The 27339-nt window shown below is 50.6% G+C and overlaps 1 protein-coding gene across 2 annotated transcripts in view; it reads left to right on the plus strand.

Moving 5' to 3' along the window:
• The window catches only part of TAPBP (TAP binding protein), a 61395-nt gene extending 35016 nt beyond the window's left edge, over positions 1–26379 (plus strand). The window contains exons 7-9 of one of the 2 annotated variants that reach the window (XM_069241869.1): positions 2190–2242; positions 9073–9114; positions 26094–26379. In XM_069241869.1, coding sequence (XP_069097970.1) covers positions 2190–2242; positions 9073–9087 — 68 coding nt within the window. In that variant the 3' untranslated portion in view covers positions 9088–9114; positions 26094–26379. The remainder of the gene's footprint in view (positions 1–2189; positions 2243–9072; positions 9115–26093) is intronic. The other variant, XM_069241870.1, reaches the window with a different exon arrangement.
• The last annotated feature ends 960 nt before the right edge of the window (positions 26380–27339 follow it).

The raw sequence follows: 27339 nt of genomic DNA on the forward strand, positions 1-27339 counted from the left end.
CTGCCCTTGTACTCCTATCTGCCCTGTACTCCTGTTTGCCCTCACACATCATCTGCTGTTGTACTCCTGTCTGCCCTGAGACATCATCTGCCCTTGTACTCCTATCTTCCCTCACACACCATCTGCCCTGTACTCCTATCTGCCCTCACAACCATCTGCCCTTTTACACCTATCCCCCCTCATACACCTTGTGCCCTGTACTCATATCTGCCCTCACACACCATCTGCTGTGTACTCTAATATGCCCTCACGCACCATCTGCCCTTATACTCCTATCTGCCCTCACACCATCTGCCTTTGGACCCCTATCTGCCCTCACACACCATCTGCCCCGATGCTCCTATCTGTCCTCACACCATCTGCCCTTGTACTCCTATCTGTCCTCACACACCATCTGCCCCTGGACCACTGTCTGCCCTCACACACCATCATCCCATGTACTCCTATCTGCCCTCAGACACCTTATGCCCGTGTACTCCTATCTGCCCTCACACACATCTGCCCTGTACTCCTATCTGCCCTCACACACCATCTGCCCTTGTACTCCTATCTGCCCTCACTCACCATCTGCCCTGTACTCCTATCTGCCCTCACACATCATCTGCCTTTCGACTCCTATCTGTCCTCACACACCATCTGCCCCTGGACCACTGTCTACCCTCACACACCAGCATCCCTTGTACTCCTATCTGCCCTCACACGCCATCTGCCCTTATACTCCCATCTGCCCTCACACACCATCTGCCCTGTACTCCAGTCTGCCCTCACACACCTTTTGCCCTGTACTCCTGCCTGCCCTCACACATCTTGTGCCCTGTACTCCAATCTGCCCACACACACCTTCTGCCCTGTACTCTTATCTGCCCTCACTCACCTTCTGCCCTGTACTCCTATATGCCGTCATACACCTTCTGCCCTGTACTCCTATCTGCCCTCACACACCTTCTGCCCTGTACTCCTGTCTGCCCTCACACATCATGTGCCCTGTACTCTTATCTGCCTTCACACACTACCTGCTGTTGAACTCCAAATTGCCCTCATACCATCTGCCCTAGTACTCCTTTCTACCCTCACAACCATCTGCCCTTGTACTCCTATCTGCCCTGACTTACCGTCTGCCCTGTACTCCTGTCTGCCCTCACACATCATCTGCTGTTGTACTCCTGTCTGCCCTCACACATCATCTGCCCTTGTACTCCTATCTGCCCTGTACTCCTGTTTGCCCTCACACATCATCTGCTGTTGTACTCCTGTCTGCCCTGAGACATCATCTGCCCTTGTACTCCTATCTTCCCTCACACACCATCTGCCCTGTACTCCTATCTGCCCTCACAACCATCTGCCCTTTTACACCTATCCCCCCTCATACACCTTGTGCCCTGTACTCATATCTGCCCTCACACACCATCTGCTGTGTACTCTAATATGCCCTCACGCACCATCTGCCCTTATACTCCTATCTGCCCTCACACCATCTGCCTTTGGACCCCTATCTGCCCTCACACACCATCTGCCCCGATGCTCCTATCTGTCCTCACACCATCTGCCCTTGTACTCCTATCTGTCCTCACACACCATCTGCCCCTGGACCACTGTCTGCCCTCACACACCATCATCCCATGTACTCCTATCTGCCCTCAGACACCTTATGCCCGTGTACTCCTATCTGCCCTCACACACATCTGCCCTGTACTCCTATCTGCCCTCACACACCATCTGCCCTTGTACTCCTATCTGCCCTCACTCACCATCTGCCCTGTACTCCTATCTGCCCTCACACATCATCTGCCTTTCGACTCCTATCTGTCCTCACACACCATCTGCCCCTGGACCACTGTCTACCCTGACACACCAGCATCCCTTGTACTCCTATCTGCCCTCACACGCCATCTGCCCTTATACTCCTATCTGCCCTCACACACCATCTGCCCTGTACTCCTATCTGCCCTCACACATCATCTGCTGTTGTACTTCTATCTGCCCTCACCCATCTACCCTTGCACAACTACAGCTCTGGTTCCCTTGGTTGACTGCACACCCTCAGATGCCCTCCTGCCCCTCGCTGGCACCCCTAGCCCTGCCCTCATATCCATGGTTGACTTTCTACTTCTGCCCCCCCCCCTATCCTTTTGACCCCCCCCTCAACCTCCACCTCCCCTCACATGCCTGTCTCTCTCCTTCTCTTGCAGTCTCTCCCTGGCTGTCCCCATCTGCAGGAGACGCACAACCAGTGGATCAAAAGGTAGGCGCTACTTCACCTCTAGGCGCTGCTCTGGCTTCTTTATGGCCCTGTGTTCCTTCAGTAAAATGTATTCATAGATGAAGAAAGCCTGCCGGGTTTCCTAATGATGAGACAACTAATCACTGCTTGGCACCAGAGAGAGCGGCCATGTTTTCTAGTTCCCAGCAATATATTGTTCGATGGCATGTGTGGCTATAGATGTGCATGCTCTGCATATTCCTGCCATCTAGTGTTGGGTCCCGAGTTGGGCAAATTGTTTTTCTTCAAAGAAGGCTTTAGAGTTACAGTGTCAAGTGTCTCCTCCTCTCAGTGGTAATGTGCATGGGCATCAACTCTGTTTTTGGGTTGTTTTCTCTCCACCATCGGGTTCGGATGTGTGTGCATTCACTCAGTGCTTCAACTCCATTTCAGTTAGATTCTACCAGTTTCTGTATTATTTTCAACGGTATTGTTCTCGTTTGCGCTTTCCATCTCGGCACGCCCTTGGAAACTCCACTGGATCAACTTTGTTCAGCCGAGAGCCCTTTGGGGCACTGCCCCTTAGGGCCTACCTTTCAAATTCACCCTGAAAATAATCTCCTGGTGATGGAAAGCACGCCACTTCGGTTTAGCCCACGTGGCCATGTGAAATACTCACACACAGATCAGCATTCGAAGTGCAATTCCTGGACCACAGAGAAGCCGACTATGATGCCTGTAAGTTCTTCAGACCGAAGAAAAGCCTCCAGGACCGCAGGGCTCATTGCCTTGAAATGTGTCAGAAGGCCGTAGATCACACTCCCGATATTTTTGGAGAGCAACACTCACAAGAGCAGCAAACCGTCAAAGAATAGGAAGCCATCTCTCCCGGGTCCAACATTGAGGTAGACCTTGTGATGCAGGAAGGTCCATCCTTCTCACTTGTGAGTACTGCAACCCCTGCCCCCATACCTCCATCCAAGCCGACCAAAAAATCTTCAGCACTGACAGCTCCACCTGAGTTCACAGGTCCACCACTGCTCCCCAGCCATGGTCTGATCTGGGAAACTACTTCAGATACCCTGCCCTCGGGCCGGGCCCCAAGAGGCCATATCAAGGCCAAGCCTTAGGCATCGACCTCTTTGGACCGAGAGCAGTCCTCTGCACCGACGCGACCTTCAGTGCTGTCTCGGCATTCGACTCCCTCCACCTCAGCACCAACCAAGCCTCACCAATCGAAGCCAAAATCCTCGGTTCTGGAACCTTTGTAGCTGAAAAACACTAAAGCTTAATTGGCTTCAGCATCTCCCATCAAGCCTATTTTGGAAAAGCTGGAGATTCGCAGCAGAAAATCAAAATCCAAGTGGGAACTGGTTGGGTTATTGCTATGCCTTCCTTTCCTCCGCCCCTGAAGAGGAAATGGTCATGTGAGGAGGCACTGTATGCACCCCTTCCTCCCAGGAAGAAAACCAAGGACAAGGCCACTGGCCCTGACATTCTTCCACATCCTTCCACACTCCCTTCACCACCACCTCCACCCCTCCTCATTTTCCTCAGCCATTGTCACCCCCCCCTTGCCTCCTTCGCTGGACATTTCACCTCAGGAGTCACCACAATCTGAAACTGGTGGGCTAGTGGGGGCCACAAGGGGATCCTACTCATCGGGACCTGCACGACACAGAGGCCACCACCCCAAAAGATCCTGATTTGTACCCAGCTCGTCGTTCCCCACCTGAGGGCGCAACCTCCTGCCGTTGAGTCATTGCAAGAGCGGCAGCTTCCCATAATGTAGACCTACAGAGGAACCACTTGAGCAGGATTTCCTATTTGGCACCTTAGCTACTACGTGACGAGGCAGCAGATGGCATCCTTAGGGACCCTGTTAGGGCAGGATCATCACTCCTAGGGTGGATAAGAAATACAAGACCGCGCCATCGGATCCTACATTTATTCGACGCCAAGTGACACTGGAGTCCATTGTTATCACTACAGTGCGCAGAGGGCTGATTCTCAAGGTACCGGAGATACCCCCTAAGAGAAAGAAAGCGAGCACATAGACGCTACAGAGACGAGAGCTGCACCGCAGGCAGCCAACCATTGGCTTATCGCCAATTCTCTGGCCTTATGGGCCCGCCATGTCAGAGCCCACTGGAATGAAATGGAGGAGCTCCTACAGTATCTCCCAGAAGGACACAGAAGAAGTGGCCAACAAGTTGTGACAGAGGGGCAAACCATCACCAGCACTTCTATTCGCTGCACCCTTGATGCAGCTGATACTGCAGCTCAGGGAGTCACACGTGTTCTTTGGTGACATGCTTGGCTGACGTGTTCCAGTTTTAAGCAGGGGGTCCAACAGGCTGTTTTCAACATTCCGTTCGACAAGGAACATCTCTTTGGTCTGCAGGCAGATTCTACTGTAGAAAAAATTGAAAAAGACACTGGCACAGTCAAAGCTATGGGAGTGTTGCAAACTACACTCCCAGAGGCTCCTTTTGTCACCCAAGCAACAGGGGTACCTTTATGTCCACCTCACTGAGGCATCCACCTCCCAACAGAAACAGCCCCAGACTCCTTACACTAAGGGTTACTACAGAGGTTCATTCAGAGGTAACAATACCAAGGGTCGAGGTAAGGGTGCCTCCTCTCGCAGAGCAACACCCTCCTGCAAACAGTGACTACCCGATCTCCCCCCGACCACACAACACATGTCAGGGTGGACTACAATTTTTCCACCCAGTGTGGGATACTGTCACAACAGACAAATGGGTATTAGCTATTATCCAACATGGCTCTTGTCTGGAGCTCATTACAATACTGCCCAACATTCACCTTGCACTCACAGAATAACGCAGGAACATTCGCAGGAACATCAGACGTTACTCAAGCATGAAGTTAAAGCCCTTCTCCTCAAAGGACCTATAGAATCTGTTCCTCTTCAATATCAGGGCTCGTGGGTCTACTTCCTATACTTCCTAATCCCCCAAAAAGGATGGATTACTGAAGCCTTAGGTCTCAGGCCTCTAAACAAATACATTCTATCAGAGCAGTTTACATGGTCACCTTACATGAGGTCATTCCACTTCTTCAACAAGGCAACTGTATGGCAACACTAGACTTCAAGGACACCTACTTCTTCATACCAATACAGTCAGCTCATCGCAAATAGTTAGGATTTGTCATAGCAGGCAAACATTACCAGGTCAAGGTACTTCCTCTCAGGGTGACCCCTGCACAGTGTGTGTTTACCAAATGTCTAGGTGTGGCCACAGGTCACCTATGCAATGTCCATGTGTTCCCTTACCTCGATGGCGTACTTCTCAAAGCCAGCACCCAGCATCAGTGTCATCAACACACTCAGATGACAACAGACCTTCCCCACAGCTTAGGGTTTACTGTCAACATCCCCCAGTCTCACCTGCCATCACTCCAGGTTCAACCATATTTAGGAGCAATCTTAAACGCACAGTTAGGATTAGCTTACCCCAAACCCACATCCTCTCCTTCCTAACGACTGACGTATAATGTCTAAATACACTGTAGGAAGCTGGCCTGGTGTGTGGTGGGTACCTGAGGTACTTACACCTTATACCAGGTATCCCCTATTAGTGTAGTGTAGGCAGCGTCTAGAAGCCAGGCTCTCTAGAGATAGCTGTGGACGAGGAGCCAAGACTTATCCAGGAGACATGCAAAGCTCATGCAATACCACTGTAGTCACACAGCACTTACACACATGAAAGAAAACACTCAGTGTTACGAAAATAAAGGTACTTTATTTTAGTGATACAATTACCAAAAAGTACTAGCGAGGCAACCCTCCAATAGGAGGTAAGTAACACACTAGATATGTACACGAGTAATCAGAAATAGGCATAAATAGCAATAGAAAACAGTGCCATAGCAAATAGGCAATAGTGACCCTAGGGGGAGCCCAAACCATATACTGAAAAATGGAATGCGAATGCAGGACCCCTACCTAGATAAGTGGAATGTGTAGAGGGGACCTGGGGGTACTAGGAAACCATAAAGGTAAATTCCGCAGTGCCCCCCAACGGCCAGGAAGAAAGGCGTAAGTTACTGGATTTTCCCCAAACTACCCAAAGGGAAGGAAAAGAAGAAAATGCAGCAACCAGACTGCAAGAAACCAGCGGTGGATTCCTGAAGGGGAAGACCCGTGGAAGAAGGGGACCGAGTCCAGAAGTCACAGAAGAGTCCAGGAGGATTAGGAGCCACTACCCACCCAACTGTGGTTGCAGGAGTTGGTCGACAGTAGGACGAAGACGGTCAGGAATGCAGCCCTGGAGCAGTTGAAGAGTTCCTGGAGGATGCAGACGATGTCCCAACTCGGATGGATGATTGCAGTCGGTCAGTGGCATGGAAAAGCAACCAACAAGCCTTGGCAAAGGCAGAAGTCTCTGTGAAGCAAAAGTGGGACCAGCAAGGTCCAGGAGGGCTCATCCTTGGGAGGGGAGTCCTAGGGGGACCCTCCGCAAGGCAGAGAGTCCACAGAAGAAAAAGCAGCCCCCGCAGGAGACCCACTGAAAGAGGATCCCAGGCGGCACAGCTGGAGAAGGGACCCACGCTGCAGGAGAAGCACACAGGGGCTGTGCATCTAAGGAAGGAGTGACTGGGCTGGGGCTACATGGAGCCTGAAGATCTGTTGGAGGAGATGCCAACAAGTCTTGGTAGCTGCAATACACGCAGTGCACGGGGTACTGTCCTGAGTGGGAAGGCAAGGGATTACCTCCACCAAAGTTGGACAGCTAGCAGAGAGGACCAAGAGGACTACTCCAGACCACCACCCATGATGCAGGTGCCACGCAGCTCAGGATGAGAGGAGATCCACACACCCAGTCATCATTGCAGTAGGTGCCTGTTGATGCAGGGGAGTGATTCCTTCACTCCAAGGGAGAGTCCTTCTTCCTTCTCGTGCAGACTGAAGACTTGTCGCCCTCAGAGCCGGGTATATGTTGCAGAAGCTGGAAGGAGACGTGGAAACAATGTTGCAAGCAAAGTCTTCTTCGTGGATGCATATTGTCGGTCCCTGGAGAGACCCATTGCGGTTCCAGTGGCTAGAAGTTGAAGTGGAGGTTGCAGAGGAGTCCTGCTGGAATCTTGCAAGCCGAATCTGAGGACCCACCCAAGAGAGAGACCCTAAATAGCCCTGAAAGGGGGATTGGTCACCTAGCCAGGTGACCTCCTATCAGGAGGGGGCTCTGACGTCACCTGCCTAACCTGGCCACTCAGATGCTCCCAGAGGCCTCTGCCAGCCTTGGATTGAAGATGGCAGAACCCAGTGACCCTCTGGAAGAGCACTGGCACCACCCCTGGGGTCGTGATGGACAGGGGAGTGGTCACTCCCCTTTCCATTGTCCATTATGCGGCAGAGTAGGGACTGGAGGTCCCTGAACTGTTGTTGACCTGTTTTATGCACGGAGGGCACCATATGTGGCCTTCAAAGCATACCATTGGCTTCGGGAGGCTACCCCTCCCAAGCCAAGTACACCTATTTCCGAAGGGAGAGGGTGTTACCACCCACAAATGAAATCATTTGTTCTGCCTTCCTGGACTTGAGCTGTTCAAACAGCAGGAGGGCAGAGACCTGTCTGAGGGGTGGCAGCAGCTTGGGCTGCCTGGAAAACCCCAGAAGGCTGGTAGGAGCAATATTTGGGGTCCTCCAAGGAGCCCCCAGAGTGCATGGAATCATACTTCCAGTACTGGTAACAGTATTGTGATATGATTCCGACATGTTTGATACCAAACATGCCTAAGTTCGGAGTTACCATTATGTAGCTGGACATAGGTAGTGACATATGGCCAGTACATGCATAAAATGGCGTCCCCGCACTCACGAAGTCCAGGAAAATGGAACTGGAGTTCGCTAGTGCAGGGGTGCCCTCACACACAGGTACCTGCACCCTGCCCTCTGGGCTAGGAGAGCCTGGCATAGGGGTGACTTACAGTGACCTGGTGCACCTGGTGCAGTGACCTGTAGTGGAAAGGATGCTTGCACCCTTTCACGCAGGCTGCAATGGCAGACCTGAAGATACTTTGCATTGGCTTCCCGTGGTTGGCATAATACATGCTGCAGCCCATGGGGTTCTTCTGGTACCCCAATGCCCTAAGTACCTGGGTACTATATATTAGGGACTTACATGCGGGCACCAGTATGTCAAATGTGGGATGAGTGTGGTTCAAGCAACCACATTTAAAGGGAGAGAGCAGTCACTGGGGTCCTGGTTAGCAGGATCCCAGTGAACACAGTCAAAAACACACCGACAACAGGCAACAAGTGGGGGTAGACAATGTCAGAAAGAGGCTACTTTCCTACATAGACTATGTATACAGACACATCTGTCCTGTTCATTACGCAGATCCACCTGTTGGCATTTCATACGTACATGTTTCATTTTGATTTTCTGCACGTTCCCTGCAGAGTAAGGAATGTTCAAAGGTATTCACGTGACTCAATATGGCGCTGCACAATGTCTGGTTCATGTTTTTTAATGTATTCCTTTTAAAGATGGCAGGCAAGGTGTGGGTGGTGTGTGTGCAGTTTGCTAGTGTACAGTGGATTCCCTTTTGTTGACTGGAGGTTTTTTGGCAGCTACTATACATAAATGTTTATGCTTCAATCGTTATGGATTATTCGTATATATGTTTTGAATAAATAAAAGATGAAGACATGTTTGCTACAGCAGTAAGTTTTGTGTTCAGTTTAACATACTCTGTATTGAGCGTTTATTGGAGATGGGTTGTTCTTTTCCTTTTCCCATCTCGATTCTCCCTGTCCCACTCCATACTGCAATCCTTTGGGGATCCCTTTGTCTGTGTTAGACTGGGCACATGTTCATCTTTGTCCTCTCTCTCTGCAGGCCAAGGCAGAGTAGCCCGCGTGGCACCTGGACATCCCAGTGGTAAGTATGGAGACTGGCTGTCTGGTCAAGTGTGGGTGGGGGGTCACTGGACACTCCTTGGTGACTTCAGCCTATACATGTGCATTCCATGGTCCGCATATTCACCCAGAAGGGCACCTAAAGCTACCTGGTCCTATTTAGAATTGTCATTTTTATCTGATTTAATGTCCTGTAGGACGCTAAATTCCTTATTTAGTAACTTTAAAACTTACAGTCGTACTTGGAAAAAACATGGTGGCCTTAACTTACATGACTGAACAGATATTACAGTTTTTAAACCTGCTTCTCTAGTACAGGAATAAGGAACCCTTATTAGTATGTGTAACAGTGTCTGGGAAGCAAGGGCTTCCTAGTGGCAGCTGTGGGTAGGAGCCAAGATGTATCTAGGAGGAGTGTAAAGCACTTGCAGTACCACAGCAACTTGTCACACATGAAAGGAACCACAGTGTTAAAAAATAAAGGTACTTTATTACAGTAACACCACACTAGATTACTTATAGACAGGCTCTGAACTGGAGGTGAGTACACACTATGTATACACATTAAATATTAGGAATTAACATATAGAAACAACAAGCATTGGCAAGAAATGGTGAAAAATAGTTAGGGCCCGATAGGGGGGCCAAACCACATACTAAAATTGTGGAATGTGAAGTGAAGCCCCCACCCAAGGATGTGGAATAGTTAGAAGGGAGCTGTGAGAACTCAGAACCCCAAGAGGTGAGTACCTAGGTAACCCACAGGGACCAGGAGCATAGAGATAACTTACCTGGTCTTCCCAAAGACTAAAAAGGGGAATAGGAAGAGAAGGATTGCGAGACCATGAGCAGCCCGGTGGAACCCAACGGTGGATTCCCAAAGAGGAGGACCTGCGAAAGAAGGGGACAGAGTCCAGTCTACACAGGAGTGTCCTGACTGGGCAGGAGCCACCAACCACCCTTCTGTGGATGAAGAGCCGGGTCGACGGGGGAAGATGAAGATCAGCTGTGGAGCACATAAGCTACAGGGAGGTCCTTGGAGTCATGCACATGATGTCCCACGCCAGTTGCCGGGTTCCAGTTGGTCAGTGGTCAGGAGGACCACCAACAAGCCTTGGCAAATGCAAGTTGGAGTAAAGGAAGATTTGCAGTGAAGAAGAGGACAAGCAAGGTCAGGGGACTCGACCCTTAGCAGTCGGGAGAGCCAGCAGAAGCAGTCACAACCCACTGGCAGCAGGCACAGTAAGTTGCAGGGAGGCCCAATCAGCACACATGGAGAGGAGTCCCACGTCTCTGGAGCAGCAGAGGAGAGACTATCCTTGCAAGGATCAAGTGCTGGAGGCTGGGGCTACTTGGAGCCTGAAGATCCCATGGAACAGGAGTCAACAAGCCTTGGTTGCTGGAAGAGTCACGGTGCACAGGGGTACTGTCCTGCAAGGAGAGGCAAGGGCTCACCGTCTCCCAAGTTGGACAGCAGGTAGAGAGGACCAAGCAGGAGAAGGTAGAGTCCTCGTAAGTCTCCACCGTCGGGCAAGAGGGAGGCTCAGTGCACAGCCCCGGAGGAGTGAGAGCCCAGAGGTAGAGTTCTCATAAGCCTCCAATGTTGGGCAGGAGGAGGCTGAATGCACAGCGTGGGTGGGGCGAGAGCCCAGAGGTAGAGTCCTTGTAAGTCTCCGAGCAGGCGGAGGCTCAGTGCTCAGCCCAGGAGGGGTGAGAGCCCAGTGACCGGGTCCTCGTAAGCCTCCACTGATGAGCAGGAGGAGGCTGAGTGCACAGACCAGGAGGGGCGAGAGCCCAGAGGTAGAGTCCTCGTAAGCCTCCAGTATCGGCAGGACAGAGGCTCATTGTACAGCCCAGGAGAAGTGAGAGCCCAGGGCTAGAGTCCTCGTAAACCTCCACCGTGGAGCTGGAGAAGGCTTGGTGCACAGCCCAGGGGGGATGAGAGCCCAGAGGTAGAGTCCTTCTAGGTCTCTGAGCAGGAGGAGGCTGAGTGCACAGCCCAGGAGGGGCGAGAGCCCAGAGGTAGAGTCCTCGTAAGTCTCCACCATCTAGCAGGAGGAGTCTCAGTGCACAGCCCAGAAGCACGTAGGACCAAAGACCACATCTATGCCCCAGGTGGTCTCCCTGACATTTATCGTCAAGTACAATCTTGGTGAGATTTATTGGGAGAACTAACCCGGTAAAAGGCCAAAACAATGGTTATTTCGGAGCAATAAATGTCATGTTCATATCATAAGCCTGATTCCGAGATAGGGAACTGGGAATAAAAAGGATGCACTGCAACCAGCAAATACCCCACCCCAGGGCTATCAGTATTTACTGAGTGCAGAAAAGTGTACTGTATTGTGGTATTTATAAAGCGCTTCAAACCAGTGCAGAGGCTGCAAAGTGCTGTAACTTGGTCAGGTGTGTGACCTGCACTTCAGAACTGTGCCATATGGACTAAGATGTGCCACTGTTCTGCCCTCTTTGTGCTGGCGCACTTTTGGCAACCATGCGTAAACGTGGACATCCTCGCACCATAGTGGAAGTGTGTCTACGCTGTGTTCAGCTTAGTTTCTGTGTAGGAAGGGGTTCCTTCTTGTACAAACATGCTTTAAGGCATTGCCCTCTCTCTGTGGGGGCTGTAGAATGCAGCTCACGTGCAGAGGGGACGAATAGAAGATATGAAAACATTTCACCTCATCACGCCTGCCTCGGGGAGGCACAGATTGTTGGCGCAAGTCCCTGGGTACAATTCCTTGGAGATTGGGATTTGTGACACAAGCCATGAGTGATTGCGTGGGAAGACCCATGCACCACCCATAGCGCGCTCCTTGACGCAAAGTAGCTGAACACAGCGCGTTGCACTGCACTTTGTTACTTTGGGATTCAGTCCTGTGTAAATCACGATTTGTGTTGGATTCTTGTTGTGACCAGTAGACATGCGGCGGGTCTGTGTTAATAAACTAATGCAAATCTGACGCAAAGGTTTCTAAATCTGGGCCTTAATGTATGTGTTGCTTCAGATCAGACCTGAGGATTGTTTAAAAATAGGATATGGTACCGATTGGGACAAAACATGATGCCCAGAGCCAGTGCTGAGTACATTGTGCAGCTCAAAACCTGCAGTGGAGCGTCAGCTCCCTTAGAGGGACACGACGCACTGCTCGCCAGTAGGGAGCTCAGGAGAGGCGGAGCCTAGCACAAGCTCTTTGGGGTACACAGCTTTGTTGTGCTCAGTGCACCGTTTGAGCAAAGGCCAACTCTCTCTCTCGCCCTCTCCAGAGGGTTGGGGCACTAGCTGCTCTGACAAAGGGTCACAGGGGAAATCTTGCCAGGGTTGGCAGATATGTGTGGGTGAGCTGCTTCTTCCTCCCATGATCCTATGCGCCTGCCAGGTAAGCGTCATTGGGGGAGTATTCAAGGCCTTCCTCTTCTGTGAGCACCTCTTCTCCCCCTACAGTTACAAGGGAGACACTGCATGCAGCCACATGATATAAACATGAAACTAAATAAAGTAATGTCCTGGCACCTCACTTGGGGCTGCCCCCTGTGGTGGTTCAGTGAACTGCTCTAGAATTCTACTGTCCAGTTAACTCTTGGTGCCCTGGTGGTATATGCCTGGCAGTGCCCTGTGGGTGTGTCCAGTGCATGGGACCTCCATGGGAGAAGGGCCTGTGGGCAGAGTCCAGCCTTGAACAGGAGAAGTTCCTTCTGCAAGAGGGAGCTTAAACTTTGTTTCCAGGTCCCCCATGGAACCCAGTAGTAGTGAGGCCTTCATCGCTAGCATCCACATGCAGGCGTTAGCCGGCCTGTGCCCTCCGAGGAGACGCCATGTCATACTAACAGTGTGCCCTGGGCCCTGAGATTACAGGTGAAAGTTGGAGCCGGACTGTGACACTCTCCCAAAGGGTGTCCTTTCCACCTGGAAGTGCAAGTGATCCGTGCCTGCACTCTCCATCAAGTGCTTAGTAGCTGGATCGAAGGGCATTGAAACAAACCAGTGTTTCTGGAAGACCAGCTGGACCAGGCAGAGTCAGTTCTGTGCTGTTCAGGGGCGCAGCAGCCCCTGCAGATACTTCCAGGGATCTGCCCCTCTGGAATGTGCCTGGTCTTGCTGGTTCCTTCTGCAGCCGCAGTGTCAACCACTGACCCTTCCAAAGTGGTGGGGGAGGAACGGAAGGGGATGGGGGTACAAATGAGGGATTGGAGAAAAGGGGTGAGGGGGATCTCAGGTTTTACAGTGGTGTGTTGGTTGTTTGCACGGTATTCACGCCGCCCAGCCTGGTGCAAAGGCTGAGAGCCTTGTAGGCCTGTTCTTCTCTGAGGATTAGAGATTGGATCCCTCTGAGCGCACTTCAATGTCTCACACACCCCCTAGAGAGACAGGGGTCTGGAGGTAGGTGGTCTGCAGCCACATTGGAATCCATGTGTGCACATCCATTCTGTATGAGGACTGACGCAACGTCAACGCCTTAAACCTTCAAAATGAATTTATGGTCAGTTTATGAGACAAGGGCCCAAAAGAATCACAAAAAATAAAACCTACACACTCAGTTTACAGAAACAAATGGATCACTGACTGAATAGCAAGGACATAAATATTGTGTAAACAGAATAGCATGTCAAAAATATTGAGGTTCACAGTATGGAGAAGGTAAGTGCAAACAGATAAGTACAGATTTACTACTCTTAAGTCCTCATCTGTGTACCTTGGAGATATGTGTATAGTCTTGGTTCATATATCTGGAGGTAAGTGTAGTAAAACTTTGCTGTCCCATAGAAACTTACCTTTACAATATTCTTGTCCTCGATACTCTTGACACAATATTTTGTCCACATGATATTTTGTCCAAACACCAAAACAAACACAGAAAATGCTTAATGACAGCTGGGGAAGAGTTAAGAAGGGGGTGTGCCATGGCATTAGCTAAGCTGTGGAAAAACCCAGTAGCTGGTGAGCAGAATGTCGGGGTGCACCAGCCTTCTGGGACGTTCATGGGGCGTCTTGCAGTGCCTGGCACTGTTGCCTGGTGCTGTAGCTTCCATTGGATGTCTCAAAGCGGCTGTTGCTGGTTGTTTCTTGTCATAACCTGGTAGTGGCTTTCCATCGCTAGAAGCACGTGATGTCATGACACCGTTTCTGGACAAGCTGAGCGGACGGGCGGGGGATGTATCTGGCTATTCCCCTGTGCCAGTTCCACCCTCCACCCTCATTTCAAACTCCTGGAAAGCACCTTATGTTTAAGACCAGCGTGTATATGCTGGCTAGGAGCTCTAAGTGCCTCTGACCTTGACACTTTGTTTATCTTGTAAAAAAAGAACCTACGTGTCCCATCTGGAGCCTTGCATTGAGGTGGGGAATCCTAGCAGTGTCCCAGTCATTAAGTGTACCTGGGCTCTGTCAGGTCCCTGAATATTCAAAGCCCTGTCTATGCAGGAGCTCTCTTATGTTTGGACCCGGTTTAGGACAGCGTTCTTAAGAACTGCTCAGTCTTACCTTAGTACTAAAGAAGGGTATTTTGAATTATTCAGCCTTACCCCAGTGTATAAGGATGGGCCTGTGAATTGCTCCCGTCTTACCTTAGAGTGTAAGGAATGGTCCTATGAATTGCTCCTTTCTTACCTTAGTGTACAAGGACATGCCTGTGAATTGCTCCCGTTAGTGTTTAAGGATGGGCCTGTGAATAGTTCCCGTCTTAACTTAGTGTACAAGGAATGGTCTTATGAGTTGCTCCTGTCTTACCTTAGTGTATAAGGAATGGTCCTATGAATTGCTCCTGTCTTATCTTAGTGTATAAGGAATGGTCCTATGAATTTCTCCGGCCTCACGTTAGTGTATAAGGAATGGTCCTATGAATTGCTCCTGTCTTACCTTAGTGTATAAGGAATGGTCCTATGAATTGCTCCTGCCTTACCTTAGTGTACAAGGATGGGCCTGTGAATTGCTCTCGTTAGTGTATAAGGATGGGCCTGTGAATTGCTCTCGTTAGTGTATAAGGATGGGCCTGTGAATTGGTCCCGTCTTACCTTAGTGTATATGAAAGGGTCTTGTGAATTGTTCCTGTCTTACCTTAGTTTATAAAAAAGGGTCTTGTGAATTGCCCGGTCATACCTTATTATATAAGGAAGGATTATTTTAATTGTTCCCGTCCCACCTTAGTGTATAAGGATGGGCCTGTGAATTGCTCCCGTTTACCTTAGTGTATCAGAAAGGATCTTGTGAATTGCTCCCATCTTACCTTAGTGTATAAGGAATAGTCCGATGAATTTCTCCTGACTTACCTTAGTGTATAAGGACGGGCTTGTGAATTGCTCCCGTTTACCTCAGTGTATAAGGAATGATCCTATGAATTGCTCCTGTCTTATCTTCATGAATAGGAAATAGTCCTGTGAATTGAACCCGTTTTACCTTAAAGTATAGGGACGGGCCTGTGAATTGCTCCCGTTTACCTTAGTGTATCAGAAAGGATCGTGTGATTGCTCCCATCTTACCTTGTATATAAGGAATGGTCCTATGAATTGCTCCCATCTTACCTTGTATATAAGGAATGGTCCTATGAATTGCTCCCGTCTTACCTTAGTGTATAAGGACGGGCCTGTGAATTGCTCCTGTTTACCTTAGTGTATGAGAAAGGATCTTGTGAATTGCTCCCATGTTACCTTAGTGTATAAGGAATAGTCCTATGAATTGCTCCCATGTTACCTTAGTGTATAAGGACGGGCCTGTGAATTGCTCCCGTTTACCTTAGTGTATCAGAAAGGATCTTGTGAATTGCTCCCATCTTACCTTGTATATAAGGAATGGTCCTATGAATTGCTCCCGTCTTACCTTAGTGTATAAGGACGGGCCTGTGAATTGCTCCCGTTTACCTTAGTGTATGAGAAAGGATCTTGTGAATTGCTCCCATGTTACCTTAGTGTATAAGGAATAGTCCTATGAATTGCTCCCATGTTACCTTAGTGTATAAGGACGGGCCTGTGAATTGCTCCCGTTTACCTTAGTGTATCAGAAAGGGTCCTGTGAATTGCTGAGGAAATGTAACAAGTATAATGTAATCCATTCATTTATTGTTTGACAATTCTATTTGAAATAAACTAAGAATCCCAGGATCCAAGTAACCTGCGAGAACCATTGAGACTCTCCACGTTCTGAACTTCCACAATTAACCACATTGTGTAATCTCGGACAGGTGTCTTCATTTCATCATGCCTCAGTTGTGGTTCTTGACAGAGTTGGGAGCATTTGCTCCTGGCATGAATCCGTGCTTTTCCGCGCAGCTTTTCACCTTTTCAAAGCGATGGACTCTCCAGTGCCTTGTCAGTCACGCGTTGTGCTATTTGGGGCTGCCTGGAGGTTGCTTTAGCTGTGTCGCCAGTGTCATGTAAACATTTCATAGACGTCCGCGCAGGGTTACTGGGCCGGTCACGGGCTCTCGCGCTGCGGGTGACACGATTGTCATCCAACTAAAAACAAGTACGCTTTCGTGCTAGGACTAATATGCCAATAATTTACATTGTCAATGCGTTTTCTAATCATTTTTACTCATTTTTATTTTTTGGAGTCATCCTTGTGTGTTCAAACGTTCTTGTCAGGATACAATAATTCAAAGCCAATAGTACCTTCCCTTTGCCCATTAAGAGACATGTTTGTGGGGTGTGAGGCTGTGGATACGCATGCTGTGCACTCTGCTGCCGCCTAGTGTTGGGCTAGGAGGTTTGCGGTTTGTTTTCCTTCAAAGAAGTCTTTGGTGTCACGAGGTAAAGTGACTCCTGTGGTTGGTAAGGCACATGAGCATCGCTCAATTGTTAGATATTTTTTTTCCGCCATTAGGTTCGGATGTTTATGTTTCGAGCTCTGGGTTGTTGTGTCTTGTCGTTCGTCATCGGACTTCCTCGCTCTACCCTCTCCCGCTGCCACGAAAAATCCTATGGACCTAGGAAGTTGCATACAATTCTATTAAAAGTATATGCAATGGTTTTATCTTAAATGTTTTTTTTTATTCCAAGCATAGAACATTTAAGCATCAGCATGTTTTCTTTTTTATATTTTATTTTTGTGGCATTTGCTTGTAATAAAAAAAGTAACCATCACACAAGTTTGTCAAGGCCAGACCTATTGCCTTTTCCAGTGCTTTTTACATATTGCTGATGGCTTCGCTCATACTCATTCTGAATGGATCTTTGGAATGCCAGCATGTGTCAAACATTTTATTGAATGATGCCCTAGACCAGTGGCTGTTAACATGTGTCTGGGGACACCTGGTGGTGTTGGTCCGCCACGCCTGCTGGAGGGGGGTTTGTTTTAGAATGAAATAATATTCAAATTAATACATTAAAGTTAATACAGTATATACAAACAAAGAATCCAAATTGAATGGTGAAAACCTTTCCTACATTTGTGAATCAAACAAATGTTTCAATATTTGAGCATTTGTATGGTGTGTTCTTTGGTATATGTTTGAGGTTCAAATCACACAAATTGCTTAGGCTGGGGGTACCCAGCGTCCAACACTGACTCAGTGGGGGTCCTCGAATTCCAGTAATGATTGAGCGGGGGTCCCCAGATTCCAGTAATGATTCAATGGGGGACCCCAGATTCCAGTAATGATTCAGTAGGGGTCCCCAGATTCCAGTAATGATTCATTGGGGGTCCCAGGCTTCCACTAATGACTCATTGGGGGTCCCTGGATTCCAGTAATGATTCAGTGGGGGTCCCAGGCTTCCACTAATGACTCATTGGGGGTCCCTGGATTCAAATAATGATTCAGTGGAGGGTCCCCAGGTTCCAATAATAATTCAGTGGCGGGTCCCCAGATGGTTCAGTAGGGGTCCCCAGATTCCACTAATGACTCAGTGGGGGTCCCCCGGCTTCCACCAGTGACTCAGTGGGGATCTCTGGCTTCCACTGATGACTCAGTGGGGGTCCCCAGATTCCAATAATGATTCAGTGGAGGGTCCCCAGATTCAAAAATGATTGGGGGGGGGGTGTCCCAGGCTTCCACTAATGACTTATTTGGGGTCCCCGGATTCCAATATTGATTCAGTGGAGGGTCCCCAGATTCCAAAAATGCTTCAGTGGGGATCCCAGGCTTCCACTAATGACTCAGTGGGGGTCGCCGGATTCCAATAATGATTCAGTAGGGGACCCCAGATTCCAATAATGATTCAATGGGATGTCCCCAGATTCCAGTAATGATTCAGTAGGGAATTCTCAGTTTCCAATAAGTATTCAGTAGAGGTCCTTAGTTGCCAATAATGATTCAGTGTGGGGTCCCCTTGATTCTATTAATTTTTCAGTGGGCGGTCCCCAGATTCCAATAATTATTCAGTGAGGGGGGTCCCCAGATTCTAGTAATGATTCAGTGGGGGTCCTCGGATTCCAGTATTGATTCAGTGGAGGTCCCAGATTTCAGCAGTTATTCAGTGGGGGAGGGGGGTCCTCAGATTCTAATAACGATTCAGTGGGGGGTCCCCAGATTTCATTAATGATTGACTGTGGGTTCCGAGATGCCAGTAAAGATTCAGTGGGGGGTCCCCAGATTCCAGCACTGATTCAGTGTGGGGGGGGGGGGTACCCAGATTCTAATAATGGTTCAGTAGTGGTCCCCAGATTCCAGTAGTGATTCAGTGGGCGGTTCCCCAGATTCCAGTAGTGATTCAGTGGGGGGGGTCCCCAGATTCCAGTAATGATTCAGTGGGCAGTTCCCCAGATTCCAGTAGTGATTCAGTGGGGGGGGTCCCCAGATTCCAGTAATGATTCAGTGGGCGGTTCCCCAGATTCCAGTAGTGATTCAGTGGGGGGGGTCCCCAGATTCCAGTAATGATTCAGTGGGCAGTTCCCCAGATTCCAGTAGTGATTCAGTGGGGGGGGTCCCCAGATTCCAGTAATGATTCAGTGGGCGGTTCCCCAGATTCCAGTAGTGATTCAGTGGGGGGGGGGTCCCCAGATTCCAGTAATGATTCAGTGGGGGGTCCCCAGATTCCAGTAGTGATTCGGTGGGGGGGTGATGAATTAGTGGGGATTTGTAGAAGTCAGTAGGTAAGAGCCTCTGCGCTGGAGAGATGGCACTCAGTCGTTAGTATGACCCCCTGCAGCCAGGGTTCTTACTTTAAGCGCCATTATGGTTTTTAAACATATTTCATTTCGAAGGCGATCCCTGCCGTGGGACAGTTTTCTTCTAAGTGTGTCTTGCAGTTGAGCTGTGGTTTTCTAGCTGAGCTTGACATTTCGTCATCCCACCGGTAACGAGAAGTGCCTTGAAGCTGCACTTTGGCGAAGGGAGGGGCTATAGTGCACTGAAGCCCAGCTGACGGAATGAGGGGGATGGTTGGTTGCTGAGGCGCTGGCAGGCCCGGTGTGAGAGGATTTACCTGATTACACGGAGCTTCTCTGGGAGGTGGAGGGGGCCCTGGGTGCGGGGGGGCGCCTACGTCACTGGTGACGTACAAGGCAGTAATGCGCTTAATCTCCTGCGCCTAGATGAAAGAGAGAAGAGGCCAGAACGCCACACTGCACAACAACACACTGGTTGACACAATGACACACTGCACAACATCCCACAGGTTGACACAATGACACACTGCACAACAACACACTGGTTGGCACAATGACACACTGCACAACAACACACTGGTTGACACAATGACACACTGCACAACAACACACTAGTAGACACAATGACACACTGCACAACAACACACTGGTTGACACAATGACACACTGCACAACATCCCACAGGTTGACACAATGACACACTGCACAACAACACACTGGTTGGCACAATGACACACTGCACAACAACACACTGGTTGACACAATGACACACTGCACAACAACACACTAGTAGACACAATGACACACTGCACAACAACACACTGGTTGACACAATGACACACTGCACAACAACACACTAGTAGACACAATGACACACTGCACAACAACACACTGGTTGACACAATGACACACTGCACAACATCCCACAGGTTGACACAATGACACACTGCACAACAACACACTGGTTGGCACAATGACACACTGCACAACAACACACTGGTTGACACAATGACACACTGCACAACAACACACTAGTAGACACAATGACACACTGCACAACAACACACTGGTTGACACAATGACACACTGCACAACATCCCACAGGTTGACACAATGACGCACTGCACAACAACACACTGGTTGGCACAATGACACACTGCACAACAACACACAGGTTGACACAATGACACACTGCACAACAACACACTAGTAGACACAATGACACACTGCACAACAACACACTGGTTGGCACAATAACACACTGCACAACAACCCACAGGTTGACACAATGACACACTGCACAACAACACACTTGTTGGCACAATGACACACTGCACAACAACACACTGGTTGACACGATGAAACACTGCACAACAACACACTAGTAGACACAATGACACACTGCACAACAACACACTGGTTGGCACAACCCCACGCTGCACAACAACACACTGGTTGACACAATAACACACTGCACAACAACACACTGGTTGACACAATAACACACTGCACAGCAACACACTGGTTGACACAACAACACACTGACAACGACACACTGGTTGACATAACGCCACACTGACAACGACACACTGGTTGGCACAACGCCACACTGACACAACAACACACTGGTTGACCCAATGACACACGGACACAACAAACTGATTGGCACAACGCCACACTGACACAACAACACACTGGTTGACACAACGCCACACTTACACAACAACACACTGGTTGACACAATGACACACTGCACAACAACACACTGGTTGGCACAACGCCACACTGACCCAACAACACACTGGTTGACACAATAACACAGTGCTCAACAACACACTAGTTGACACAATGAATGCTGGAGAAAAAAGGCACCTGCAGAGAATCCCATTGGAACAGCGTGTGCAAGGGAACGATACACACATGTGCATGTGTGCAGACGTCCTGAGTTTATTGACACACACTGGTGGACACAGTGACTGTACAACACAAGGCCTCTATCAGTCCCCCCCCCCCACACACTGAGAGGGTGCAAAGAGGCAGGGGGTGACACACACTGATGGGGGGGTGCAGTGAGTGTGCAAAAGCACAAGCCGCCGTAGGGACACACATTAGAAGTGTGTGTGCAAGGGCGCAGGGGAAGCGATACACATGCGCAAACACAGGTACACACATACATGTGCGCAGACTTCATGTCATTGACACATACCGGTGCTCACCAGGAATGACCAAGAGCACACGCAGCCGCAGGGACACATTAGAAGTGTGTGTGCAAGGGCGCAGGGAAGCGATACAGATGCACACACACACACACACACACACACACAGGTACACACATACATGTGCGCAGACTTCATGTCATTGAGATATACCGGTGCACACCAGGATTGCCCAAGAGCACACGCAGCCGCAGGGACACACATTAGAAGTGTGTGTGCAAGGGCGCAGGGGAAGCGATACACATGCACACACATGTACACGCATACATGTGCGCAGACTTCATGTCATTGACACATACCGGTGCACACCAGGAATGACCAAGAGCACACGCAGCTGCAGGGACACACATTAGAAGTGTGTGTGCAAGGGCGCAGGGGAAGCGATACACACGCGCACACACAGGTACACACATACATGTGCGCAGACTTCATGTCATTGACACATACCAGTGCACACCAGGAATGACCAAGGGCACAAGCTGCCGCAGGGACACACATTAGAAGTGTGTGTGCAAGGGCGCAGGGGAAGCGATACACACGCGCACACACAGGTACACACATACATGTGCGCAGACTTCATGTCATTGACACATACCGGTGCTCACCAGGAATGACCAAGAGCACACGCAGCCGCAGGGACACATTAGAAGTGTGTGTGCAAGGGCGCAGGGAAGCGATGCAGATGCACACACACACACACACACAGGTACACACATACATGTGTGCAGACTTCATGTCATTGACACATACCGGTGCTCACCAGGAATGACCAAGGGCACACGGCAGCCGCAGGGACACACATTAGAAGTGTGTGTGCAAGGGCGCAGGGGAAGCGATACACATGCGCACACACAGGTACACACATACATGTGCGCAGACTTCATGTCATTGACACATACCGGTGCACACCAGGAATGCCCAAGGGCACACGAAGCCGCAGGGACACACATTAGAAGTGTGTGTGCAAGGGCGCAGGGGAAGCGATACACATGCACACACATGTACACGCATACATGTGCGCAGACTTCATGTCATTGACACATACCGGTGCACACCAGGAATGCCCAAGAGCACACGCAGCTGCAGGGACACACATTAGAAGTGTGTGTTCAAGGGCGCAGGGGAAGCGATACACACGCGCACACACAGGTACACACATACATGTGCGCAGACTTCATGTCATTGACACATACCGGTGCACACCAGGAATGACCAAGGGCACAAGCTGCCGCAGGGACACACATTAGAAGTGTGTGTGCAAGGGCGCAGGGGAAGCGATACACACGCGCACACACAGGTACACACATACATGTGCGCAGACTTCATGTCATTGACACATACCGGTGCACACCAGGAATGACCAAGGGCACACGCAGCCGCAGGGACACATTAGAAGTGTGTGTGCAAGGGCGCAGGGGAAGCGATACACATGCACACACATGTACACACATACACGTGCGCAGACTTCATGTCATTGACACATACCGGTGCTCACCAGGAATGACCAAGGGCACACGCAGCCGCAGGGACACATTAGAAGTGTGTGTGCAAGGGCGCAGGGGAAGCGATACACATGCACACACAGGTACACACATACACGTGCGCAGACTTCATGTCATTGACACATACCGGTGCTCACCAGGAATGACCAAGGGCACACGCAGCCGCAGGGACACATTAGAAGTGTGTGTGCAAGGGCGCAGGGGAAGCGATACACATGCACACACAGGTACACACATACACGTGCGCAGACTTCATGTCATTGACACATACCGGTGCACACCAGGAATGCCCAAGAGCACACGCAGCCGCAGGGACACACATTAGAAGTGTGTGTGCAAGGGCGCAGGGGAAGCGATACACACGCGCACACACAGGTACACACATACATGTGCGCAGACTTCATGTCATTGACACATACCGGTGCACACCAGGAATGACCAAGGGCACAAGCTGCCGCAGGGACACACATTAGAAGTGTGTGTGCAAGGGCGCAGGGGAAGCGATACACACACGCGCACACACAGGTACACACATACATGTGCGCAGACTTCATGTCATTGACACATACCGGTGCTCACCAGGAATGACCAAGAGCACACGCAGCCGCAGGGACACATTAGAAGTGTGTGTGCAAGGGCGCAGGGAAGCGATACAGATGCACACACACACACACACAGGTACACACATACATGTGTGCAGACTTCATGTCATTGACACATACCGGTGCTCACCAGGAATGACAAAGGGCACACGGCAGCCGCAGGGACACACATTAGAAGTGTGTGTGCAAGGGCGCAGGGGAAGCGATACACATGCGCACACACAGGTACACACATACATGTGCGCAGACTTCATGTCATTGACACATACCGGTGCACACCAGGAATGCCCAAGAGCACACGAAGCCGCAGGGACACACATTAGAAATGTGTGTGTAAGGGCGCAGAGGAAGCGATACACATGCACACACATGTACACGCATACATGTGCGCAGACTTCATGTCATTGACACATACCGGTGCACACCAGGAATGCCCAAGAGCACACGCAGCTGCAGGGACACACATTAGAAGTGTGTGTGCAAGGGCGCAGGGGAAGCGATACACACGCGCACACACAGGTACACACATACATGTGCGCAGACTTCATGTCATTGACACATACCGGTGCACACCAGGAATGACCAAGGGCACAAGCTGCCGCAGGGACACACATTAGAAGTGTGTGTGCAAGGGCGCAGGGGAAGCGATACACACGCGCACACACAGGTACACACATACATGTGCGCAGACTTCATGTCATTGACACATACCGGTGCACACCAGGAATGACCAAGGGCACACGCAGCCGCAGGGACACATTAGAAGTGTGTGTGCAAGGGCGCAGGGGAAGCGATACACATGCACACACAGGTACACACATACACGTGCGCAGACTTCATGTCATTGACACATACCGGTGCTCACCAGGAATGACCAAGGGCACACGCAGCCGCAGGGACACATTAGAAGTGTGTGTGCAAGGGCGCAGGGGAAGCGATACACATGCACACACAGGTACACACATACACGTGCGCAGACTTCATGTCATTGACACATACCGGTGCACACCAGGAATGACCAAGGGCACACGCAGCCGCAGGGACACATTAGAAGTGTGTGTGCAAGGGCGCAGGGGAAGCGATACACATGCACACACAGGTACACACATACACGTGCGCAGACTTCATGTCATTGACACATACCGGTGCTCACCAGGAATGACCAAGGGCACACGCAGCCGCAGGGACACATTAGAAGTGTGTGTGCAAGGGCGCAGGGGAAGCGATACACATGCACACACAGGTACACACATACACGTGCGCAGACTTCATGTCATTGACACATACCGGTGCACACCAGGAATGACCAAGGGCACACGCAGCCGCAGGGACACATTAGAAGTGTGTGTGCAAGGGCGCAGGGGAAGCGATACACATGCACACACAGGTACACACATACACGTGCGCAGACTTCATGTCATTGACACATACCGGTGCACACCAGGAATGACCAAGGGCACACGCAGCCGCAGGGACACATTAGAAGTGTGTGTGCAAGGGCGCAGGGGAAGCGATACACATGCACACACAGGTACACACATACACGTGCGCAGACTTCATGTCATTGACACATACCGGTGCACACCAGGAATGACCAAGGGCACACGCAGCCGCAGGGACACATTAGAAGTGTGTGTGCAAGGGCGCAGGGGAAGCGATACACATGCACACACAGGTACACACATACACGTGCGCAGACTTCATGTCATTGACACATACCGGTGCACACCAGGAATGCCCAAGAGCACACGCAGCCGCAGGGACACATTAGAAGTGTGTGTGCAAGGGCGCAGGGAAGCTATACAGATGCACACAAACACACAGGTACACACACATGCGCAGACTTCATGTCATTGACACATACCGGTGCTCACCAGGAATGACCAAGGGCACACGCAGCCGCAGGGACACCCACTGCCAGAGGGGGGCAGCTTTTCTAAGAGTTCCCACTGGGCGGAGTCGTACAGAGTGGCATAACGTGGCTGAGGGCTTGGAAGGCACTCACTGTCCAGCCCAGAAGGTATCCTGCCCAGTCAAGGTGCCCTTTTCTCAGCACAAATAGCGCTTTGAACCATTTTGAGCGAAGGAGGGGTTACTTTTGTGTAAGGCCGGTGGATCAGCACGGGCGCCTATAGTTTCTGACCCAAAGCCAGATCTGTTAGCGCGGGCCAGGCTTTGGGTCAAAGAGAATAGCTCCTTGAAGCAGGCGCTATGAAGGAGACGTCTCTTCATTTCTCTGATGATACAGCACATTCAGTGCACGGATCGTGTAAGAATGTGCCTGGGCACCTCGTGTGACACACACACACCTCTGCATCATGGTGCAAAGGTTGTGCATGGCACTGGGATCTGCCCGCGAGTGTGCAAGGCAGCGACCCGTGTGTGTGTGTGCAACCTTCCCCCCTGGTGGTCGACACCAGACAACCAGGGCCCGTTGGGACAGAGACCACTCCAAACAGGAGGAGGGAGAGCTCCAAATATGTTGTATTATCAATGAATAATTGATGAGGCTCGGCAGAGGGTTGGTGAGGGGCACCTTTGGTGCCCAGGGAGTCGTGGGCACGCCTCAGGAGAGGCTCCCACAGGCGCGGTGTCCTTTGCATACACTTTGAATAACCCGTGTCCTTTGTTTCCACATACAGGGTCACCTGAGCGTCTCCCCTGGGCCACGGCTGCCACCCTGCTTCTGGATCCTGCCCCGGGCCTGGGATGCGGGTTGATGCCTCACGCTTGGCGCTAGCTGCCATGTGCTAAAAGTGCAGATTGAAGTTCTGGGGCTGAAGTGTGTGTTACGGCTTCTCGGGCCAACTTTTAATGCCATCGAATCCCTGCGCTTTTTTGTGGAGAAAGTCGAGGAAAATCCTCCGAAGGTGTAAATAGTTTTGAATCCATAAAATGAAAATTCTAATAAAAGCGCGTCACAAGTGCCACCTTGTCTTTCGTTCAGTGCAAAGATTTAAGTGTCCACACTTAACCCCCGGGGGGGGGGGGGGGAGGGGCTGGAGCCGGGCCGGGGGAGACCTTGCATTGTGGGCTGAACACATAGGGGAGGCTGACAGAGAGGTGACGTGCCCTGCTGGCTGAGACGACCACCGTGGACCCTGCGGACCTGTGCTGGAATCCCAGCTCTTGTGTGAACACGAGGTGATCTGAGTCACTTCAGCTCTCTGTGCATAAAGTGAATCTCCGTCCAATGTGATGCTACTGTAAATATGTGACGTGTGTAAATCCGTGTGTGTTTACACTACTCTGGTGCCGCCAGCCACCTTCATGCTATATCAATACCCATAGATGCATAGGTACTGAACAGTGACCTAACATGCACTGTGTGGGATGTCAGTAGCTCATTCACACTGAGTGCACCCCCCTTTGAAGACTGAGCCTCCCCTGTAACATTCAAGGGGTGCAGATGTGTGTCTGGTGACGGAGAACACAGGGTCCACCTGCCTGGAAGGGGCAGGAGACACTGGAGAGCCCTGTACCGAAGGGTCAGATGGGGGTTCAGAGAGGAAGAGGTGGAGAGGTGGATACAGAGGGAGAGAAGGACACAGGGGAGATATAATACAGAGGGAGAGAAGGACACAGGAGAGAGATGATACACAGGGAGTGGAGGACACAGGAGAGAGTGGTGGATACAGAGCGAGAGGAGGACACAGGAGAGAGTGGTGGATACAGAGGGAGGGGAGGACACATGAGTGAGTGGTGGATACAGAGAGAGAGGAGGACACAGGAGAGAGTGGTGGATACAGAGGGAGAGGAGGACACAGGAGAGTGGTGGATACAGAGAGAGGAGGACACAGGAGAGAGTGGAGGGTACAGCGGGGAGGAGGGCACAGGAGAGAGTGGTGGATACAGAGGGAGAGGAGGACACACAGGAGAGAGTGGTGG

The sequence above is a fragment of the Pleurodeles waltl genome, chromosome 6, assembly GCF_031143425.1.
Source record: "Pleurodeles waltl isolate 20211129_DDA chromosome 6, aPleWal1.hap1.20221129, whole genome shotgun sequence".
In the NCBI taxonomy this organism is placed as follows: Eukaryota; Metazoa; Chordata; class Amphibia; order Caudata; family Salamandridae; genus Pleurodeles; species Pleurodeles waltl.